The 23,943-nt window shown below is 44.6% G+C and overlaps 1 protein-coding gene across 1 annotated transcript; it reads left to right on the top strand.

Moving 5' to 3' along the window:
* The first annotated feature begins 3,491 nt into the window (after positions 1 to 3,491).
* On the top strand, positions 3,492 to 19,448 carry Mrln (myoregulin). Its single transcript, XM_028780241.1, has 3 exons — positions 3,492 to 3,587; positions 16,893 to 17,009; positions 19,214 to 19,448. Exon 3 carries the CDS (start codon positions 19,233 to 19,235, stop codon positions 19,371 to 19,373), a length of 141 nt encoding a protein of 46 aa, XP_028636074.1. The 5' UTR covers positions 3,492 to 3,587; positions 16,893 to 17,009; positions 19,214 to 19,232; the 3' UTR covers positions 19,374 to 19,448.
* Positions 19,449 to 23,943: the final 4,495 nt, after the last annotated feature.

Raw genomic sequence — 23,943 nt, 5'->3', positions numbered from 1 at the left:
TTTTGAAAGATGTTATTGGTAAAGGCAGAAGGATTGTGAGGTAAAAGTTGGCATGGCAACCATAAGCCCATGCCTCTGTATACACAAAGAAAATAATTTTCGTTTTGGGCTGTGCACGGTGGTACATACCTGTAATCCCCACCCTTAGAAGGCTGAGGCAGGAGGATGGAGAGTTTGGGGTCAGCCTCAGCTGCATAGTAAGACTCTACCACACAAAAGGGAAAAAATCAGAAAAGAAGATAAGACGTCATGTATTCGTCTTGTATCATCTGTGGGATGCTTTGACTTAAGAAAATCTTAACAAAAGATTAACTTGCCAAGTCCCCACTATACAGATGAGATGACTGTCATTCAGGTCTAGCAGCGGAGCAGAACACTTCATCTCCAAGGCCCATGTTTCCATCAGCCACAGAAGATCCTCTCCCCCTCCCCCGTGGGCACAGACATCATAACAGGGCCCAGATTGAGCCAAACAAGACAGAAGGGAACAGGGGCAGCCTTCCATTGGACTTCTTAATTCCTCTACTATGCACCTGACATCCCAAAGATGATCTTATCACTATAAAACATATATATGATCAGGTTGATTAAGGACGGGAAGTTGGTTTCCTGGTAAATATTATTGTGAAAGACACTCATTTACATATTTTGCTAATCATCTTCCTGCAGGAGGCCTGTCTCTTCCTCAAGCGGAGGCTTCTGCACATGAGAGTTCAGCTGAGGAGACACCTGATCTAAGCCTCCAGGTCTGACGCTGCTGGTTGGGAACAGCCATGGGAGCTTTCTCACTGCCAGTCTGAGGTTCCTGAGAGGAGGAAGGAGTGGCTTGGATCTCAAATTTTCCTGAGGATTTGCTTGGGTGGTTCGCTGACTCATTCAAAATCCACCAAGCTTATTACTGCATAATTAACATCTTTAAATAATGAGGGAGAAATCATTGAAATGGCTTTCATCCTTAATTGCATATAATTCTTAGTATTCCTGATACTCCTTTGGGTGGGGGTGGGGCTAAGGAAAAAATGAGAGCGCTGTCCCTGCCAACAATAGTGAATGCTAGAGGCAAAGTATGTACGTTTGCTGAGAAATCTAGAGGCTATGTGGAGTGACTGGTCTATCTCAGTTAGGTTGGGTAAGTGTCATCTCTGCCATGTATGCTGGCAACAGAATCACCTGACAATATATCTCATCTTTTGTGAACACACAGCTGTCTATACATAGCATCCAATGGATGCTCATAACTGTTAAATTGATCACAGTGTGAAAACTTGAAATCTCAGAACCCGGACTTGTCTACCTAACAGTGATGTTTGTAGTAAACCATCCATCCGCCTGTCCTGACATAGTGTCTAGTTGATGGGGAAGACTTTGTTTGGAAAAAGAAAGACTAGTCAACAAAAGCAATTTAAGGAAAGCTTGTGTCTGTTTTGTTTCTCACAGAGGGTAGGCTAAGCCATGACCACAGGGCCATGAAATGACTGGTCACAATGAATGATGGGTATGGTTATGAAGCCCAGAGCTGAATGCTGATGCTTAGCCTGCTCTTTTCCCTTGATCTCCAGTCCAGTGTGCCCTGACCATGATATGGTATCCCTCACTTTAAGTAAGGTTTGTTCCACTTTAGTTTAACCTCTCTAGAGACCCCCTCACAGCCATGCCCAGAAGTGTGTTTTCTAGGTGGCGCTAAGTGCAGTCAAATTGGTAACAGAAGAGTCATACTGTTCATGGGGTCTGAACTAGGATAAAAGACAACTGGAACCTTAAAAATAAGGCAGCTAATGCACACTCCCCCAAAGATGGGCGCAGTGCAGTAACATACTCCAGTAACTGTTAGGTAAATGCAAGTTCTCCTTTAACACTCAAGACAGTCGTGTTGAATGGAACTTGGGTCTTAAGTTGCTCTGCTGTGGATCAGGATAATCTGATGTCCACTGTGAGTGAGGGTCTTAGAGGGGTCATCTGGACATTTTTGAAATACAGCTTTTCAGAATAAGAGAATCTCTCAAGCCAGAAGCCACACCTTGTCTGTTTCCATTTGACCCTATCAGTTCTACAGCTTGCTCTGTGGATGTAGTGTCACCCCTCCCCAAGATCCATTTTCCCTCATCTCTAATATTATGATACATTTTTTTAGGATTGTTTAGGGATGCTGATGGGAGAGTAAACAAACTTCAAACAATCCATAACAGAGCTGGAGAGATGGCTGAGTCAGTGGATTGCTTGCAATATGAGTGTGGGAACCTAAGGTTCAGTCTCTAGAATACACATGAACAAGCCAGGGGTGAGGCAGTGCGTGTATTCCCAGCACTGGGGAGGCAGAGACAGGTGAGTTGCTGAGAGTCTGTAGCCATTCTAGGACACTTGTCAGGTCCCAGGTCAGTAAGAGACCTAGTCTCAAAAGTAGACAGTGTCTAAAGCAGTGGTTCTCAATCTTCCTAATGCTCTACCCCTTTAATACAATGTCTTAGGTTGTGGTGACCTTCAACCACAAAATTATTTTATTGCTCCTTCACGACTGTAAATTTGCTACTGTTATGAATCACAAAGTAAATATCTGATATGCAGGATGTCTGAAACATGACTCTCCCCCAAAGGGGTCGTGGCCGACGTGTTCAGAAACCATCCTCTAAGGAATGAAACCCATACCTTAACTTACACCCCACCCACCACCCAACTACACACAGACACATACACAAGATTGACAGTAGACGTTTTAAAATCCATTCGTTGACATATTTTGAAAATGGGAGAATCAAAGTAGACTAGGTTAAATCTATAAACAAGAAAAGATATTCAGATATTAGAAAGTAGGCTGGAGGGCTGGAGAGATGGCTCAGTGGTTAAGAGCACTGACTACTCTTCCTGAGGTCCTGAATTCAATTCCCAGTAACCACATGGTGGCTCACAACCATCTGTAATGGGATCTGATGTACTTACTCTTCTGGTGTGTCTGAAGACAGCTACAGTGTACTCACATAAAATAAATAAATAAACCTTTTTTTTTTTTTAAAGATAGAGGTCTGCTATGGTGGCTCAGCAGTTAAGACCACATACTGTTCTCACAGAGGACATGGGTTGAGTTTCCAGAATCCACAAACAGTCACCCACCTGTAACTATAGCTCCGGCAGGCCCTCCGTAAACACCCACACACGCGCAACACCACACACACAGACACACACCCATAAATAAAACTAAAACAGTTATAAAAAGCCAGATTCCTGCAGAAAAGGAGTGTGCAGAGAGCAAAGGGCTATGTTCTCACCATGAAGGAGATTTTTTTTGTTGCTTTGCTAATGCTTTAGAACAGCTAACATGGGGACCTATCGGTCATGAAGAAAGGCGTCCCTGCCTAGCAGCTTACTTGAGCTTCAGTGTAAGTATATTTTGTCAGACTCCATCCCACCTGTGTCTGTCAGTTTCTCTTGCCTCCTCCCCATGACATTCTGGCTCAGGTTTCTGCCAAACACTCGAAGCCAGCTACTAATAACAGCTCAGTGAGCTTCGCATCCACGGAGAGCAGATGGTGTTTTTGAAAGGAAGGGCGGCCATTCCCGTGACTTTGGACTTGGCTCCGTTGAACCCCTGAACGGTAAGTGTTGGGTTTATATTTTTAAGTGGTGTTGACACAGGGAGAGGTTAGCGAAACTTTTGTTTGCCTCTCATAGGAAATGATGAAGGAATAGAAGTCGCTGACTCCCAGAACCCGTTTCCACTGTCTGCATTTCAACATCTCTCTAAGTTTTATGAGGCTGATGATAAGGGAGATTAATGAATCAGAACCCTATTCCTTTCCTTTCAGTTTTGGCTCACGACCGGAGGAGCAGGTGATTAATAACGCTGGATATAAATTGCTTGGCCAAGCCATGGGGCTTCAGCTTGACATATCTCCCTGTGTTTTTTCTCTAGATAGAATCCCAGTGTTTTCAAGGGCAGTTTTTACTTACAGGGACCCATGTGAGAGAGCTGGAGGAGGCATGGTGCCCTGTTGTTATCTCCTGTTCTGGGTTTGGGTCAGAGAGACCTGTTGCTTACTAGATTTATAACCAACGGCTCTGTCTCTGCAGCCTCTTTGTGCTGGTCACTTCTCAGAGGCTCGAGAAGTAGGTCACTGTGTTTTCTGTCTGGCAAGGGAGGACCCTGGAATTCAGAGAGCCAGATGCCGTGCCCAGTCCTCCTGGGCAGAACTGACACCTGATATCCCAGTCCTTCAGGGCCATATGCTAGCATAGCTCTCTGCTTGGGTTGTAGGAGTCTCATTCCTGGGCATGTGTACACTTCTAGATAGAAACTTTTTTGTTCGTTTTGTTTTGCGAGTCAGGGTTTCTCTGCGTAGCCCTGGCTCTCCTGGAACTCAGTCTGTAGACCGGGCTGGCCTCAAACTCACAGCAATGCAACTACCTCTGCCTCCTGAGCGCTGGAAGGGACTAAAACTATGTGCCACCACCGCCCAGCATAGGAATAATCTTAACAGAGGCATTAGAGTGAATCCCAGTGACACAGATGAGGGCTGGGTAAGAGTAGTGGTAAAACTGTACACAGGGACTCAGCCCCTTTGCCCCTCAGTTTCTTCATTTGTGAAATGATTTATTACCTATCTTGCAGGGGGTTGGGTATTTGGCAATAATGTATATAAGCAGCTCTGAGTACCGACAGCAATTTTAATGTTGTCTACAAAAAATCCATCAGTCAACGGATTTAATCTCCAGAATCATCCACCATTTCCAATTGGATTGCAGAGCCTGCAAGCACTATGCTTGATAGGGAATATTAGTCTGAAAAACGAGCTCCTATGGAACTGTCCCACATTTGAAGTCTTTAAGGTCTTTGTTTTCAGAATGGTGCATGCCGCCGCTGCGGGTGAACTGGAAGGTGCTTGTACCGGCTGGTTTTGTGTGTCAACTTGACACAAGCTGGAGTTATCACAGAGAAAGGAGCCTCCCTTGAGGAAATGCCTCCATGAGATCCAGCTGTAAGGCATTTTCTCAATTAGTGATCAAGGGTGGGAGGGCCCTTTGTGGGTGGTGCCATCCCTAGGCTGGTGGTCATGGGTTCTATAAGAAAGCAAGCTGAGCAAGCCAGGGGAAGCAAGCCAGTATGCAGCACACCTCATGGCTCCTACATCAGCTCTTGCTTCCTGACCTGCTTGAGTTCCAGTCTTGACTTCCTTTGATGATGAACAGCCATGTGGAAGTATAAGCTGAATAAACCCTTTCCTCCCCAACTTGCTTCTTGGTCATGATATTTTGTGCAGGAATAGAAACCCTAAGACAGTGCTATCTTGCTCACCACCCAAGACTTAAGGGTACAGCTAGGATCTGTGATGATGGGGTGGCCCCACCCTTAAGCCTCCCACTCTGGTATAACCAGCACCCCCCTCTTTCCCTTTGTTGTGCCCTTCTCTGATCTATGCTTACACAGAATAGAAAGGAAGGTTGTCAGAAAACACCTGCTTTCCACAGTGACTCTGGGACTCTAGGGGCGAGGATGGGGTCTGTGTTTTCCTCTATAAGCCTGTACTGTGCAAAGGTGTATTGAATATCTGCTGGGTACAGCCTTGGTCCAAGACCAGAACAGCCCATAAGTCATTCATGTGGCAGGAGAAAATGCTTATTTTATGAGTAACTTGTATAAGAGAATGGGCTTCTCGATGATTCAGAACTTTTGGGGGACCCCAACCTGAGTATCGTAATCTTCATAATGGCTTACTGAGCTTAGAAGAGTGACTTAAAGATAAACCTTGCTGGGTTAGGGCGATGGTGGCACAGTGCTTGGTGCACAGGCATGGGACCCTGGGTTGAGATCTCCAGCATCCACAGAAAACCTGAGTGCAGGGGCTGAAGAGATGGCTCAGTGGTTAAGATCACTTGCGGCTCTTCTGGAAGACCCAGGTTCAGTTCCTGGTACCCACATGGTGGCTCACAACCATCTTTAATTTCAGTTCCAGGAATCCAATGTGCTCTTCTGGCTTCCATGGACACTAAGCATGCACTTGGTCCACAGACATACATGTAGACAGAACACACAGCACACATGTGTATATGTGTATATATGCATACATGCATGTGTGTGTATATGCATGTATATATGCATGTATGTATATATGTATATATCCATTCATGTATATATGTATGTATGCATATATGCACATATATATGTACATACATTTTTTAAAATTAAAATTTCATGGTGGGGCATGTCTGTAACCATGGTGATCAGAGAGCCTGTGTTGAGCAGCAGATCCCCAGAGTTCACAGGCCATCCACACCAGGCAATCAGTGAGTTCTGGGCTCAGTGAGAGACTTTATTTCCAGAATAAACCCAGGTGGAGAGTGATAGAGGAAAACCAGACACCTGATGTCAACATCTGGCTTCCATATATACATGCACACATATGTATGAATACATGTACATACATGTGGATACACACATGTATGCATACACATATACACGCATAAGTGCATACATGCACACATAGGTATGAATACATGTACATACATGTGGATACACACATGTATACATACACATATACACACATAAATGCATACATGCACACATATGCATGCACGTTGGTACATGTGCACAAACCATGCACGTATACATACCCCCCCATATACATACACACAAAGATACACCTCGCCATCCCTTTAGCCACCAAAATAATTGCTGCCAGTCTCTCTCGTGCCTTCTCTGAAGGAAGCCATAGTCTCATTTAACCATGAACTGGCTTTCTCCCACCAGGCTTCCTGCGTTCTTAACTAAACTTGCCTTCAGAGAACACCCAGAAGCTCTCAGAAATTATACATATGCTGAAACGCGTTTGACACCAGCAGCGGTGGCTCTCAACCTTCCCAGGGCTGTGACCCTTTAATACAGTTCCTCATTTTATGGTGACCCCCCCCCCATGACTGCTACTTCATAACTGTAATTTTGCCACTGTTATGAATCATAATGTAAATATCCGTGTTTTCCAGTGGCCTCAGGCAATCCCTGGGAAGGGATCATTTAACCCTCAAAGGGGTCGTGACCGACAGGTTGAGAACCACTGACCTCATGCTATTACCAAATGCTTTTCCATACTCAACTTCAAGGATTCTCCACTCCACAGATATTTGTTGTGGTAATATTTTAAAAATGGCAGCACCCGATCTGTCTTGTGTTACAGAGCCGCCATGTTCCAGACTAGCCTAGGAGTGGAGGTGGCATACTGCCACCGCTCAGCTCAGGCCATCTGCTCGGACGACCAGAGACACCAGCCCTGCCAGCTATGAGATGCCAGTGTGGGAGATGGCTCTGTCAATCTTCCACACTGTCTCCACAAAACTGGGCTGTGCCCAGACCATCCCGCCATCCACATGGGCTCAGTACAAATGAGACTCCTAATGCTTAGATTATCCAAAGGCTTTATGAGTTTGGTAATGCTCAATATCAAGATGCCCACACAATCAGAGGTGTAACTCAATACCCAGCCTAGATATACCAACTACCTTTGACTGCTAGAGACTGGCACACATCTGCTGCCATGTTCCTCTCTCTCTCTTGTCTCTCCCTTCTCTTCTTTCTCCTCTTCCTCTCCTTACTCCTCCCACCTTAGCTCCTCCCAACTTGTGGGAAAAATATCCCGCTATATCCAACCCCCCCATTCCCAATCCAGGAATGACACTCATTTGAGCAGGTAAGTTCTGCATAGGACACCTCCATGGCCTCTACCATCCGGTCCATTCAAGTTCCCATTTCTCTTCCTTCAACTCATCTGAAGGATAGTGGTTGTGAGCTGTTGCATGTTGGGGCTTTCTTGCCAAGCCTGATACAAAGAGTATCCAGCCAAAGCACTGGGCATTTTGCTAGGCCTTGTAAGAGACTTTTCTCTGTGTCAACCATGGAAGAGGTAGAAGCTTAGTGGATGGTAACACTTTGGGCATTTGGATTGAAGGATGTCCCTAGTACCAGCTCACCCATGCTTATCTAATTTAAGGGTCAATGTATAGCTTATTTAGTGGTGAGAACACGGTAACTAAAACCCCTAGCCTTCAGGAGCCCCAGGAGTAGATGAGGAGGAGGAGGATGCTTTTTTTAAAAAAAAAAGATTTTATTTATTATATATATATGATGAGTACACTGTAGCTGTCTTCAGACACATCAGAAGAGTACATCAGATCCCATTACAGATGGTTGTGAGTCACCATGTGGTCTCTGGGAATTGAACTCGGGACCTCTGGAAGAGCAGACAGTGCTCTTAACTGCTGAGCCATCTCTCTAGCCCAAGAGGACAAATTTTGTTCATGAGAACAAATCCGTGGTTCATTTTAGAGCCAGGAAGCTGGCTTTTGAGCGGCTGAGGCATGCGTAGCCATGGATGGGTGGGAAGCCATAGCTGTGTGGGACATGGCGGGAACATGAGAAGAAACAGAGGACTAGGTGGAGTAGGGGAAGAAAATGGCAGAGATGGTTTGGAATGAGTAGCCTTCTTCTCCTGATTGGGCACAGAGGAGGGCTGACTTTGGGATGACTCCGTGGTTCTGATGATTCATCTCAGTGTTTATTGAGCATAGCCAGCATGCTAGGCTCTTGGCTTTTGTTATCAGTCCTTAGAAGTCACACAACGGTTAAGCCTGTGGCTCTGGTGTCAAACAGATTTCTTTCCAAGTCCAAATCCCAGCTTGTTGAGCGTATATGGCCTCGGATAGGTTATTGATCTTCTCTGGGCTTCGGTCTCTCCGACTGAGAGAAGATGGTATTCATTTCCAATTGCTGATGTCCCGTGAGTCTAACATCAAAGGGTGGAGGGCGAATTTACTCTAGCGATGAATCAAGATGTTGAAGACGCCTGCCAGACAGATGTCATTGTCTCTGTTTGCCAGATAAAGTAATATCCCTCTTCCAAGGACCAGAGTCAGCCAGGATTGAAACCAGTTCCATCCAGCTCCAGATCTTACTCTCATCCCTTCTCCTTGTTCGCTGCTCAAATGTGGCCAAGTATGTCTTTGTTTTCGATCGAACTTTGCCCTGTCAAGTTTGTCATGGAGCCCTGACCTGACAGATATTTTCCTGTGTCCCTTCGTGTTTTACATCACTCGGAACTTTCTGGTTATATGTTGGCCTGAATCGAAGATGCTGGGCTGGGGCAGGGGGTGGTGGTGGTATAGTGTGGGTGAGTGTGAGTGTGTGTGAGAGAGGGAAAAGGAGAGGGAGAGGGGGAAGAGGGGAGGTGGAGGGGGAGGGAAGGGGGAGGGAGGGGGGAAGGAGAGGGGAGAGGGAGGGAAAGGGAGAGGGAGGCCGATTTTTTTTTTAACAAATAATGAACTCTGGTGAAACACAGACCTACTATTTTAAATGTTCAAAAGGTGCTAAAGCACTTACGACCCCCAGCTGTGAAAACAATGACCAATGACCTGACCAAGTCTGTACCTCTTGAGACTTCATGTGTCAAACGAGAAGACGTTAAAAAAAAGAAAAAAAAAATATCTCTCTAGCTCTGCATCTCTTAAATGCTTTCACTCCTAATTATTTCTCTTTGCTAGGAGGGGGCAAATCACCTTGAAATTATGTCTTAATCAGTAAGCAGGCTATGGCAATCAGGACTGCAAGCATTTTAACGGCATAGATTATTCCTTTACTTTATACATGTTTTCTCTGATCCACAGTTCCTACTGATGAAATCTTTGCTAGGTATTAGGTTTCCCTCTTGACGAGATTCAACTTTGGGCATCATTGAGTGGTGCCTTCATTAGTCCAGAAAATATAACTTGAGCTGACAGTTCAGAAGTGTATAGAGCATACAAAATCTATTTGTTATTGAAGGTGCACAGATTTTCAGTTAATTCCCAAATAACTTAAATTTGGGTCCCTCGGTGGCTTCAAATATAAACAACTTCGGGCCCTGACAGTCCTGTGCCAAATGTCTGTGACATGCCAGCAACTTGACTCAGTTCCCCCATTACAAGCAAGTCTTGAAGAAAGAGCAAAACCATCTCAACAGAGCTTTCATAGAACTTGTCAAGTTCAAAAAGACAATGTTAATGAACAAAGCCCTCCCTGGAACACAAAGCACTTTCCAAATTGAGACAAGTAGAAAACACTCAGCTCTGAGGTCTCCTTGTTTAAATAGTCTTCTGAGAAAATTAGTCTATGTTTCTCTCATTGTGCTTTTCATTTGAACAAGATCACTGAGTCTTCCAAGAATGCGTCTATTTTAAACATAGTTATAAGTCAATGCTTGTTGAAAACCAGTTAATGTCACAGACTTGTTGGGCCTGTCACCTGGGCCCCACCTTCCAGGAACCTGGACCTGCTGCCTATGGGATCATGCAGGTGACTGACAGGTAGGGCCAGACAGGTGACAGCTGGAGCCAGGCAGGTAACTGACAGATGAGGCCATGTAGGTGACAGGTGGGGACAGGCAGGTGACAGCTGTGGTATGCTATGACTTGTGATGTGTCTGATAAATGCAAGAACAGTTCTGCCTGAGCTCAGGGCGGATCTCAGAAGAAGCAATGCTCAATCTCAAGGTAAGTAAAAGTCTTGACAGTTTTGTGTATTTAGGACCCAAAGGAGCCTGCACGTGATTCGCTGAAGGGCAAAGTGCTAGTCTGTCACTAATTATTGCTGCTGTCCATTAAATATTGACTTTCTAGACACAAATATCCCTTGAATTCTCTCATCGTCCTAAAAGGAAGAGGCTCTCATCCTCTTAAGCTGCAAACGTGTTAGCTGATGTCAGGGAGTCATGATGAATGGCTGAGGACCCACAGTCATGATGTTCAAATCTTGAAGGTCTGAATCCAGGTCTTTCTCTCAATCACCATAATTTACCATCACTCTCTTATGGCTAGTGAAAGTTCAGGAGAGGACCAAAGAGGAAAACCAATCAGTTTTAAGGGACAATAGATACAGGTTGGCGTATACTCCACTGGGAGGCTTATTCATGGGATGCTGCTGTTTGGGAGGTACCGGAAGATGGTCACTTTGAGGCCAGCCTGGGACACATTTGGAGTCCAAGATGAGTCTGGACTGCAAGGTGAAACCAAGCCAACTTACGTTCAGCTGACCTCATCATGAGTCCGAGCTCTTGATCCTGTGGTCTGGAGAATGTCCCACTGGCTGAGGGCAGATTTCTTGAAGTAAAACAACTCTTCACCACTGTAAGAATATTCTGGAAAATTCATGGTTGTCAGGCTCCATGTGCATATCATCATTGCATGAGCCTTTCATATTTATGGAGAGGATCCTGTTCTGGCAAGGAAAGCGGCTATTAGTGTCATCTGGCATGACCAGGTTCCCCTGCAATTATGACCTGTTCTCCAACAACTTCTCATCCAAAAACATTACCCAGGCAGTGGACTTGGGAGTGTGACATCTGGAGGGGAGAGTTCTGGGTGTGTATGGTTTCACACCCAGGAGGCTGGCAGCTCAGTGTCCTGGTACTGCCCACAGTACACGGATGGGCCCACCTCCCCGCAGACCCTCTGTGGGAGGTACCTAAAACTTACTGCAGCATGGTTTTCAATGGTCTCACTCTGCAACATGCACCTCAAGGGAACTTCTGCGAATATTATCTTAACCGTTAGATGATGATGAAGACACAGAAGAGGTTTAGAAAGCTCTGTCCCTTGCTGGGCAGTGGTGGCGCATGCCTTTAATCCCAGCACTTGGGAGGCAGAGACAGGCGGATTTCTGAGTTCGAGGCCAGCCTGGTACACAGAGTGAGTTCCAGGACAGCCAGGGCTACACAGAGAAACCCTGTCTTGAAAAGAAAAAAAGAAAAGGAAAACAACAACAACAACAAAAAAGCTCTGTCCCCCACCGCCCCCCCACTTTTTTTTTTTTAAGCGTGACTCTTGAGGTTAAGACTCTTCACTGAATCCAAGGAAAACCGTTTTCTTCTGATTGTGAGACAGGCTCACAAAGCACTTTCTGTCCTTTGCCTTGATCAAAAAGAAAAAAATCCACACCTAAGGGAAAGAAAGGTGTAAGAGAAGAATAAACTAGTTATTTAATAGAGGGTTTTTTGTTTGTTTGTTTGTTTACTTGCTTTTTTTTCCCCCAGTGGGACCAAAGCAGTTAGAAAATACACTATGCTTGTGGTCCCAGGAATCAGTATTTATTTCCATGTGGACGAAGGCTCCACTTCATGCCATTGGATCCCTTTCTCCTACCTGGACTTTCTGGTTGGGCCTCAGTAGGAGAGGATGTGCCCAGTCCTGCTGAGACTAGATGTCCCAGGGTGGGGTGGTACCTAAGGGGGGCTTCCTATTCTCTGAGGACAAAGGGAGAGTGTCATGGGGGAGGGGTTTGTAAGAATGAGATGGGAGGAGAGGGGGAGGGGACCTGTGATCAGAATGTAAAGTGTATTTAAAACATGATTGAAAATAAGAAAAAGAGAGCTGGAGAGATGGCGACTGCTCTTCCAGAGGTCCTGAGTTCAATTCCCAGCAACCACATGGTGGCTCACAACCATCTGTAATGAGATCTTATGCCTTCTTCTGATGTGTCTGAAGAGAGCAATGGTGTACATAAATTAAATAAATAAATCTTTAAAAAAGAAGGAGAAGAAGAAATTTTAAAAAACAAAAAAAGGAAAAAAGACAAGAAAGAAAACAAGGAAAAGAGAAAAGAAAATAAGAAAAAAATGTCCACGGCTTAGAAGCAAGGGCTTGCAAGCCCAGAGCAGCAGGAAAGAGAAGAAACACAGAGAAACTAAGCAGATGAACCAAGGTCTTCCATCCCTTCCTTCCATCTCACTCAGTGAATGATGCCTCTTGTCGAGCTGCCCAGTCAACAAAGAAGCCTGGTGATGAATTACATTCTTTGTACCAATATCCTAACGGAGTCAAAGACAAACTTTGAAGTTTATAAGACTGAATGCTAATACCCATTCTATTTTTAATGTAACAATCTATAAGATGCTTCACAGACTCCCCTGGCCTCTGAAAATGGGGAATAGGCCTGCAGAAGTATCCCTGTGGAAGGAGGGGTTATTTTATGTGCTTCCATGTGACATAAACTTGACCCCAGCTAACTTAGAGTGTCCCATCGGAAATCAGAGGTCCTGTCTTGTGATTTTTTTTTTTTAAAAAAAAAACACATTTGTGATAAGAACAGGGTCTGGATAGGTTGATAAGACATGCTGCAAAAATGCACACACATCTCACCTAAGTCGGCAAGTTAAAAAAAAAAAAAACCCTCACAGATTGAGAACGACAACTGGGAAATAAGTTTCCTGAAAATGCACGCTACTAAATAGCTTACCACCCAGGAATATTCATTATATCCCAAAGTAGAAAAAAAAATTATACCGGAGGATCATGATGTTCAAGTGTTTTAATCCACAGTAAATCCTGTGCATGTTTATGCTGACACAGCAGCTGCTAGGACAAAGCTGGGACATGCTTCTACTGGAGATCCAGATCTAGAAACCAAGGGGAAAAGACATACAGGACACGGCTAAGTTCCTGTTCGTCATGGTGCTTTGAATGAAATTGGAACCTGTTGGCTTCACCACGCCAGCTTATCAATGATCTATCTTCATGGGAGCATTTTAAGGATAAATTTCATGCCCCTTTGGTTCATATTCATTATAATAATAGCTTTAACCAAGCCAGTCACCGTGGATGACTTTTAATTTAACAGAGCAGGAAGACAGCTGTCAGCAACATGACTTTTTCTGGCTACATAATATTGTAAGATCAATAGCCTTCTGACTAAATGGGCCTGAGAAGTAGAAACAGCAGGAGAGGTGGGAATCCCCCACAGGCCTTCCACCCAACCATAGATGTGCTGACCACTGTCACCACACATATTTTTTCTTGCTTTTTTTCCCCAATCTCAAGACTTCAACCATGAAGTCCATGATGAATACTGAAGGGGCACACAAAACTGTGCAAGGTTTCCTTATTTCTTTTGAGGGGATTGGCTTTTTTTGTTTGTTTGTTTCCATTTGGGGCATTGAGAAGAGGTCTAGCTATATAGCTTCGGCTGGCCTAGAGTCTACTATGTAGCCCAAACTAGCCTCAGACTCACAATTTTCCTTCCCTAGCCTGCTGAGATTACAGGCGTATCCCGCACCATGTTTTATGTACAGGTTAACACATGATTTGAAGGTAACTGAGGATGTATTGACAAGAGATGAAACCTGGCTGGAGGTTCTTTCCTGTCCCACTTAGTCACCTCTTAGTCACCCTGTGATGGGTGATCTGGATTTTTTACCAGGAGTGCATTTGGAATCACCCTGGGAACACACCTCTGGGTATATATTGGGTGGTGCTTTCAAAGAAGTTTAACTGAGTAGAGGCGGCCCATCCTGATTAGGGATGGCCATCGCCCATGGACTGAATGCAAAAGAGAAGTGAGTTGAAGACCAGTCTTCATCTCTCTTTGCTTCTTGACTACAGAGCAGTACGACCAGCTGCTTCATGCTCCTGCTTCGCCATGAGGGACTGTATCCCCTCAAACCATGAGCTCAGATAAGCCCACCCCTTCAAGCTGCTTCTTGTCACATGTGTTGTTCCAGGGAGAACGTTAAATCAGCGTCCACTCCCTTCTTCATCCCGTGCCCTTTAACCCATTACTGCCCGGGTATGTATGTACTCCACTGGACACAAGGCCCAAACATTCTACCGTATGTAAACGTCTCCAAGTTGATGCTTTGTATTGCTTTTGTGCCTTGCTAAAGGAGATTCAATTTTGTCTGTGTAAGGCCCATCCTAGTTTTACCTATTGCTGTAGTTTAATTTCTATCATAGTATGACATTCCATTTTATGTCTAGGCCACTATTTATCTCTTTCCCCTGAGTTGCAAGGAGCACAGAGAGCCCTGAGTGAATGTGTACTGTTGACATGGGTGTGGCTATGTCAAGGTCCACAGAGCCTCAGACCTTTGAAGAAAATGGCAAAGCCATCTCCCCTGGGGTGAGGCTCAGAGGGAAATGGTCTCTGTGTGGATGGTGACAGTGTGTGCAGAGACCGTCCACCATAGCTTTCTCTCCCTGGGTGTTTATGGAATAAAGACTGCTCCCCTGCAGAGACTATACCTACCAAAATTTTCTACACCTGTCCCCTTAATCCAGCTGTATAACATAACCCTACCTCCTCATTTATCTGTATGCAGTAACCCCTGGTCCTTATCTGCGTGTAATAACCCCTTCTCTCTTTTCATAATATACATTTATATAAAATAAATACACGGAGCTTCCAGAATGCTGTGGTTTCTCCAGCTAAGAGCCCAGACCAGCTGATCTGAGCTCATCTGTGTTTCTGTCCATATTTGTCTTTTTTCATTCCCCTACTGCCCAGTCAGGTCCAAGTCCCTAGAAGCCATGCAGTTGAAGAAATCATGAAGATCATATGGATACATGGCTTTTCCGAAGGAAGCTGTGAGGTTCTTTCGAAGAGAATGATGCTTAGGAGTGTAAGGGACGTTGAGACAATTTAAGAATATTTAAGCATCATCTTCTAAGTGATGTCTCTGTGGCTTCATGATGTGTACCATCATTTTAATGAGTAGATTATGTTCTGTCTACGGCTGAGTCATGGTTTGATGGCCGTTCCTTATCTTCTAATTGGTTTTCTGTAATTCAAATAATTCAAAACTTACCTGTATGTATTTACTTGGCACAAGCGTTAAGTATGTGATTTACTTCCCATAATCCTCACTTGTTTGCCTGATATGGAATAGAGATGGAGACCGCCCCCCCCCCAACCCACACTCTCAAACTCCCTGACTGTCAGATTCTACAACTGGAAGATTCCAAGTTCCATTCTGACAGGCTGAGCTGCACTAGAAGGGTGTTTGTGTTAAAAGCAGTGTTTATAGGAGCTGCACACTGAGACATGGATGAACCATATGTTTAGACCTGGAGTCCTCACTCAACATATAACATATGTATAAAATGACTTAAAATCAAGAAAATGTAATTTGAAAATTTTACTGGTCCCAATAACTTTTGAAAAGAAGTCACTTAACCTATTCAGAGAAATAGCCTATCAGAGAGCTGGGATATGGTAACTGAGGCAGGAAAAATCCTGCACTGAGTACCGTTGAACACAACATCAACTTTATATTCAAGACACAAAGTACATGTCTTAGTTTGGGTTTCCATTGCTGAGAAGAGACTCAGTGACCAAGGCAACTCTTGTAAGGACAACATTTAATTGGGGCTGGCTTACAGGTTCAGAGGTTCAGTCCACTGTCATCATGGCAGGAAGCATGGCAGTGTCTAGCCAAGAGTTTTACATCTTGATCTGAAACCAGTCAGATTGACCGACTCTTAGGCAGGTAAGAGGGTTTCTTCTGTAACCTGTGGAGCCTGAGCATAGGAGGAGACCTCCAAATCCCACTCCTACAGTGACACACTTCCTCCCACAAAGCCACACCTCCCAACAGTATGGGCCTATGAGCCAAGCATATTCAAACCACCCCAGTACACAAAGGTTAGTTCCATGGTTGAGGGGTATAGCAGTCGTATTTACAGCCTAGTTGTTGTTGTTATAAATCCACCGCCTTATTTTCTACTCTGTAAAGTTCATAATATTTAAATACCAACCCTGTAGTCTTGGGAGTTGTAATCTCTTACATAGACATGTATTTATGTTTTGTGGTAAAGATATTGAAACATTCGTTCAAATACAATTTCAAGGGAATTGTTTCCTTAGAAAGTATAGTGGAAGTGTGCCCTACAAGGAAAATCCTTCAGTTTGGTTTAATGTTTCTGTTAAGATTTTAGTTTTTATGCCACCGAATTCTGTCTTAAATGAAATTGGAAATGTCCTGTTCTCCCATCTTCAACAGCCTTCCCTGTGTCCTTTAAAGTCCTGTAGCAGTTTCCAGAGCAGGGGGATGTGCCTCTGTTCGCTGGACTACTTTGGAGTCCAATGAAACCTTCTGTGTGCTTTGACACAGGAACCAAGATTGCTAGGAGAACACCTGTGCCCCCCAGCACTCTGGTCCAGCGAGGGCAGGAGAGGAGAGCTGGAAACTGGTAGAGCTGTGCTACCTGCCACCTCCTGAGGCTCTCAGGTGAGAAATGGCCTGTCTTGCCATCCCTGTCTCCACCACTTGTCTGTTACTCTTATTTTCCTGCTTTTAGACAGTGTCTTAGGGAGGATTTCCATTGCTGTGAAGAGATACCATGACCATGGCAACTCTTATAAAGGACAACATTTATTTGGGGCTGGCTTACAGATTCAGAGGTTCAGTCCATTATCATTATGGTGGGAAGCACGGCAGTGTCCAAGCAGGGATGGTGCAGGAGGAAATGAGAGTTCTAAATCTTCATCCAAAGGAAGCAAGGTACAGATTTTCTCTTCCGCACTGGGTAGAGCTTCAAAGCCCATGCCCAGAGTGACACACTTCCTCCAACAAGGCCACACCCACTCCAACAAAGCCACACCTACTCCAACAAGGCCACACCTCCTAATAGTGCCACTCTCTGGGCTAAGCATGTTCAAAACACCGTAGAGAGAATAGAAAGGACCCCAGAGGAGTCATAACTGAGGACACTGAGGCTGAAGGCTGAAGCTACCTGATGGAGGAAGGTTGCTCCTGAACCTGTGTGTCATTCCTGAGCTCCCCTCCTCCCTCCCTCCCTTCCCCTCCCCCTTGGCTGAACCGCAAGCAAAAGGAATTGTTGAGTGTAGAAAAGACTCTAGGAACTTGCTTTGCAGCGGTTGTTGTGAGCTTGGTGAACGGAGCGAGTTGTTACAGAAAGGAATGAAGATTTCCTCGAAGTGGGAGGACATTTGAGCACAGTGTTCCTCTGTCTCTCTTAGCCCACACCTTGCATTTTCTGTGTTTGAGTGAAGAATGTTGGATGCAAATCTTGCCACCTTGTTAAGGTATCTGTGGTCATTTGAGAGGGGAGATATATATATATATATCTCCCCTCTCAAAAGGGTCTGTTTGCCCACTCACTTTCTAGAAAGGAAGTTAAGAATGCTGTTAACCCCCTACTAGACGGTTCAGTTAAAAAGTTCCTGCAAAGGACCAGAGAGATGCCTCAGATGTTAAGAGCACTGAGTACTCTTCCAGAGGTCCTAAATTCAATTTCCAGCAACCACATGGTGGCTCACAACCGTCTGTAAAATGATCTGATGCACTCTTCTGAAGACAGTAACAGTGTACTCACATAAATATATATTTTTTTAAAAAGTTCCAGCAATGTGGAAAGTCAATCACAGATTATGACTGTCTAAGATTCCAGCTCTTCAAACCAAAATAAAACAAAAGTTTCTACAACCGAGAGACCTGGAGGAAAGTATGCTTCATGGTGCTCTACACAGTGGCCAGCACATGGAAGAGTGGTCCTGAGGAAGTCAGGAAGACCCTGTGCCATTCGTCACTGAAGGATGTTGTCATGGCTTGCATCTCCTGTGACTTCATAGGCTTCTCTCATGGGAGCCCTAGTTGGCAAGGTAGACAGCTAAAAAGAAGATGATCATGGTGGAAGTTTCTTGACCCATTCCTTGTAGAAAGAGAGACAAGTTTGGCACATGGAAAAATAAATGCCTGGAGATGACTGTGATGGTTTAACTAAGCTTAGCTCAGGGAGTGACTCTATTAGGAGGTGTGGCCCTGTTGGAGTGTGGGTGGCCTTGTTGGAATAGGTATTTTACTGTGGGGATGGGCTTTAAGATTCTTGTCCTAGCTGCCTGGAAGCCAGTCTTCTCCTGTTTGCCTTCAGAACAAGAGGTGGAAATCAGCTCCTCCTGTATCATGTCTGCCGGGGAACTGCCATGCTCCTGCCTTGGTGATAATGGACTGAATCTCTGAATCTGTAAGCCAGCCCCAATTAAATGTTGTCCTTTGTAAGAGTTGCCTTGGTCATGGTGTCCAATCACAGCAGTAAACTAAGACAACGACTTCGTGGCTAAGAGCAAATACTGCTATTCCAGAGGACCTGAGTTCAGTTCCCAGCACTACATTAGGTGGTTCACAACCATCTGTAACCTCAGCTACTGGGGATCTAAATCCTTCTTTGCCTCTGAAGGCACTGCACTCATGTGCATATACTGAAACACAGACATGCATAAATTAAAAAAATGATAAAACCAAAAAGCTAATGACTGTGATATAAAGTTGCCAAAGTGAGTGAAAATCTCTTAGTTTACTGATTGGCTATAAATAGATGGAACATTTCTTGGAAGGCGTGTCTTCATCCACAGAAATAAGGAATCTACACTTGCTTATTGCAGGATATTTACTATGCTTTTTCTGTTTTCTAGGGAGCAGGACTTTCTGAACATGAGTGGCAAAAACTGGATATTGATTTCTACTACTTCACCCCAGAGCCTGGAAGATGAGATTCTGGGACGGCTTCTGAAAATTCTCTTTGTTTTGTTCGTGGACTTAATGTCCATTATGTATGTTGTCATAACGTCCTAAAAACCCGACGTCCTCTACTCCGGGTGCAAATTTCAAACTGACTGCCAGTGAATAAAGTTCTACATTTTAATATGATGTGTGGCATTGAGTTGGTGACATCACCCATCTAGTCTAGAAACTAGACACGCGATAAATAAGTTTCTTAGTCCTTTACCGTTTGCAAACAGGATTCACATAAGTTGAAGTGGGATTTCTTTTTTTGTGCAGCCTTCCCACTGTTACAAGTGAAACATTAGCCGGGTATGGTGGGGCACATCCTTAATCATAGCACTTAGGAGGAGACAGAGACAGGTGGATTTCTGTGAGTTCAAAGCTAGCCTGGTCTACGTAGTGAGTTCTAAGACACTGAGCGCTACATAGAGAGACCTTGTCTCACTCCACCCCCAACCCCCAACAGGAATAAAATACTGATTATTTTTCTTTGAATGTCATTGTTATTCAGAATACAGAGTAAAGCTGGTAGGTAAAATTACAAGTGAAGTTGTATTTATAAGGATTTATGTGGTTCTTTTTGGGGTGTGTGCATGGGTGTGGGCAGTGAGCACATCTTGCCTGAGCTTGGGAGCCAGATGCTGATTCTAGGCGTCTTCCTCTGTAGCTCCCCATCCTGTGTTTTTGAGGCAGTGTCTCTCATTGACTCTGCATGCTCACTGTTTTGCTACTCTAACTACTCGGGGAGTTGTCCAGGGTCCTCTGGTCTTCATCCCCCCAGTGCTGGGATCACAGACATGTCCACCATATGGGTCCTGACATCTTGGATTCTCATGTTTGCACAGCAAGCCAGTTACCCACTGAATCTTCTTCCTGGGCCCTATATGATGGTTTGAATGAGAAATATATCCTATAGGTTTGGGTATTTGAACACTTGGTGCCGAGTTGGTGGCACTGGTTTCTGGGGTTTCCAAGGGCTCTCTGCTTCATAGTCTTACTTGAAGATCTACTTTACTTGTTCTCTTAGCTTCATTCTCCCATGACTTACACCTGCCTGCTGTCCTGCCTCCCCATTCATGATGGCCAAGCCAACCCTTCCTGCTATAAGTTGCCTTGGTTGTGGTAGCATGCTCCATTCTGGTCTGTTGCTGTATTTATCATTGTCCTGATCTACTGTCCCATTGCCCGGGACACACAGACAGACAGACACACAGACACACAGAGACAGACACACACACACACACACAGAGACAGACAGACACACATACCCAGAGACACACAGACACACAGAGAAACAGACACACACAGAGAGACAGAGAGAGACAGACAGACACACACATATACAGAGACACACAGAGAGACAGACACACACAGAAAGAAAACTTGGGACATAGACACTTATGGATTTCTCAGGAAGGAAGCTGAGACCTGGGTGATCAAACCTTAACAAATAGCCTTTAGCAGAGGCAATCCCAGAGATAGGAGACCAGTGCTTGAACATTGGTACGACTTTACTTAGCTGTCAGTGGCCTGATACAGGCTCTGAGGAAGCCCAGATAGATGGGTTGAGGAAACTTACATTTACAAAAGATGCCCTCATATCCAGGAGCCTTCACATTCAGATGCCCTTGTATGCAGGAGACCAAAGCAGCCTTTATATGCCAGAAGACCTGTATATGCAGATGCAGCCTATATATACAGGAAGAAGGCCTATATGAAGAAGTCTGAAAAGACAGTTTTGAGAAAGACTCAGACCTTTTTAGTTTTCATTTCATGCTCAGTTTGACCCTTTTTATTCCCGGATTAAACATCTAACATCTCAGAAAGGTGAGGGAAGGGAGTAGGGGTGTGGGGAATGATGTTTCACACTTCGCTAGGCCTCTTATGACACTTTGAAGTAAAGATTGGACCAAAACTGAGAAGACAGCCAGAAGAAATCATAGTTTTATTAAGGATGAGTGTCTAACAAGAACAACAACATCATCATCAACAACATTTGGTCTAAAGAACAGACCTTTGTGTCTTCAAAGGCTTTTAAAAAAGCAATTTAAAGGTTATAATTTAATACCAACTGTTAGAAAATGTGGGAGTTAAGAAAACTGGCAAAGAGAATGCATTGTCAGATGGGACGTGGAATATGGGTAAGGGTTTTGTTTTGTTTTTGTTTTTCAAGACAGAGTTTCTTTGTGTAGCCCTAGCTTTCCTGGAACTCACTCTGTAGACCTGGCTGGCCTCGAACTCAGAAATCTGCCTGCCTCTGCCTCCCAAGTGCTGGGATTAAAGGTGTGTGCCACCACCGCCCGGCCAGAAAATGTATTTTCATCATACTCCCTGCACCCCCCCAAACCCCATACCCTCCTAGACCCAGTAGCCAGTTAGGTTATAACAGTAGGATCAAGGTACATATAGATAACCCCAGACATGCTGCAGAAAGTAGCCATCCTGTTTGTCAGATGGCTTGGCCCCCATGTTCGGTTCCTGCAGATTACACCAGAAATGCAGTTTTTAAAATATTAACTTGCTGACCTGTATGGAAATTCCCCAAGATTGCTAATTATAATAAATTCCCTGCACCGCTAGACTTGAGACTCTCACTCTGACCCGCTGTGATGGTGACGGTGACGGTGACGGTGACGGTGAGAGTCCTTGCTTATAATAAAGACCCTTATGCGTTTACATCGGGATTGGCTCCTTGGTGGTCTTTGGGGTCTCTGGGACTTGGGCATAGTTGGCTCTAATATTTTCCTTTATGCCATCTCCGGACCAAGCATGTAGGTGTCCCCCTGTGCCTTTGGATAAGATGCATGAGAAGCATTCCTTACCAGCAAGTAAGTAGAAGCCAAAAGTAAGTGCTGCCTCTGCGTGGGTCATTCTCCTTTTCCTTCAAACAGTCCCGCTCTTTCTGCTGGGTGTGGGACTGGGCAGCCAGGTCAATGGAATGAATAAGATACACGCTTGCTCTTGTGGTCTAGAGGGGCAACAGGATGAAGACTCAGCAGAGCAGTGACTGGGGACTGTTAGGAAATGTACAGTCACGGTGTAATGAAAACATCGTGGGGACGACTCAGGGACTCAGGGTGGTGACAGTGGTGGCTTCCAGGAGCTTCCAGTTAGCTATACCTAACCTTAGAACCTCTGAAACCCCATGAATCCTGATCCTGGACTGTAAAAACATCCTCAGTGGTTTGAGTCTCTCTCTCTCTCTCTCTCTCTCTCTCTCTCTCTCTCTCTCTCTCTCTCTCTCTCTCTGTATGTGTGTGTATATGTAACTGTGCATGTGTATGCCCATGTGTGTGTGTGTGTGTGTCTGTCTGTCTGTCTGTGTCTCTCTGTCTCTGTGTGTATGTCTGTCTCTCTGTGTCTGTCTGTATTCTGTCTCTGTGTGTGTCTGTCTGTCTGTCTCTCTGTTTCTCTGTGTGTGTCTGTTTCTCTGTGTGTCTGTGTGTCTCTGTGTATGTGTGTCTGTCTGTCTGTCTCTGTGTGTGTGTCTGACTCTTTCTCTCTGTGTATGTCAGTCTGTCTCTGCGTGTCTATCTGTCTCTCTCTGTGTGTGTCTTCCTCTGTGCATGCCCCCCTCTGTGTGTGTGTGTGTGTGTGTGTGTGTGTATGCACATGCGTAGCAAGTGGATTGAGTTGTTCCCATTGCTTGGCAGCAGTCCTACCTCTGGACAGGAGGCTTAACCACTCTGAATCTCATGCTTCTCTCATGTTTGACAAAGAAGGAAGGGAAGGAGAAAGGAAGGAAGGAAAGGGGCAGAGGAAGGAAGAAGGGGAGGGAAAGAGGGAGGAAGAAGAGCCATTATATGCTTGGTACATATAATGTTCAACACCTGCTTGGTACATAGTGTATATACCATGGCTCCTAAATGTTGTATATCATGTATATACCATAGATATTAAATATTGCATGTCATATATGTACCATGGCTATTAAATGTTATATGTCATGTATATAACATTTATATATTTATATATAATGTACATACCATGGCTTCTAAATGTTGTATATCATGTATACACCATGGATATTAAATATTGTATATCATGTATGTACCATGGCTATTAAATGTTATATATCATGTATAAACCATGGCTCCTAAATGTTGTATATCACATACATACCATGAATACTAGGTAAACAAGGCTGGAACTTACATAAAATTGAGCAACATACTGTGTCTGAGTCATTGACAAACCGCTGGGGAGGTGGCTCAGTGGTTAAAGCACTTGCTATCCAAGCATCAGGACTGGACCTTGGCTCCCTGGAGCCCACATAAATGCCATGTGGGTGTGGCTGCCCACCTGTAATTTGAGCTTTGGAAAGCGGACAGAGGAGAGCCCAAGAGCAATCTGACTAGCCAGACTAGCTGAATCAGTGAACTCTGGCTTCGATTGAGAGACCCTGCTCAATGAATCGGGTGAAGAGGGGCTGAGGAAGATGATAGATGTCAATCTCAGGACACCACATGCATGACAAAACGTACACACATGTGTGGGCATACTTGCAGACATGCACAGATACACACCCACATCTGGAAAACCATCAAAAGCAAAAAAAAGTAGCCGTGTGAGGTCAGACACCTTCAGGTCCCCTCAGTGGCACCGGGAAAGGACTGTCTCCATGAATTACCCCAGTATC

Source organism: Grammomys surdaster, unplaced genomic scaffold (assembly GCF_004785775.1).
Source record: "Grammomys surdaster isolate TR1022 unplaced genomic scaffold, NIH_TR_1.0 367, whole genome shotgun sequence".
Taxonomy (NCBI): domain Eukaryota; kingdom Metazoa; phylum Chordata; class Mammalia; order Rodentia; family Muridae; genus Grammomys; species Grammomys surdaster.
The sequence above is the reverse complement of the archived record's forward strand: the minus strand, read 5'-3'. Positions and strand labels throughout refer to the sequence as shown.

Bases quoted from the DNA above. Each gene is read 5' to 3' on its own strand.
- Mrln (XM_028780241.1), top strand. From the start codon at position 19,233: ATGAGTGGCAAAAACTGGATATTGATTTCTACTACTTCACCCCAGAGC.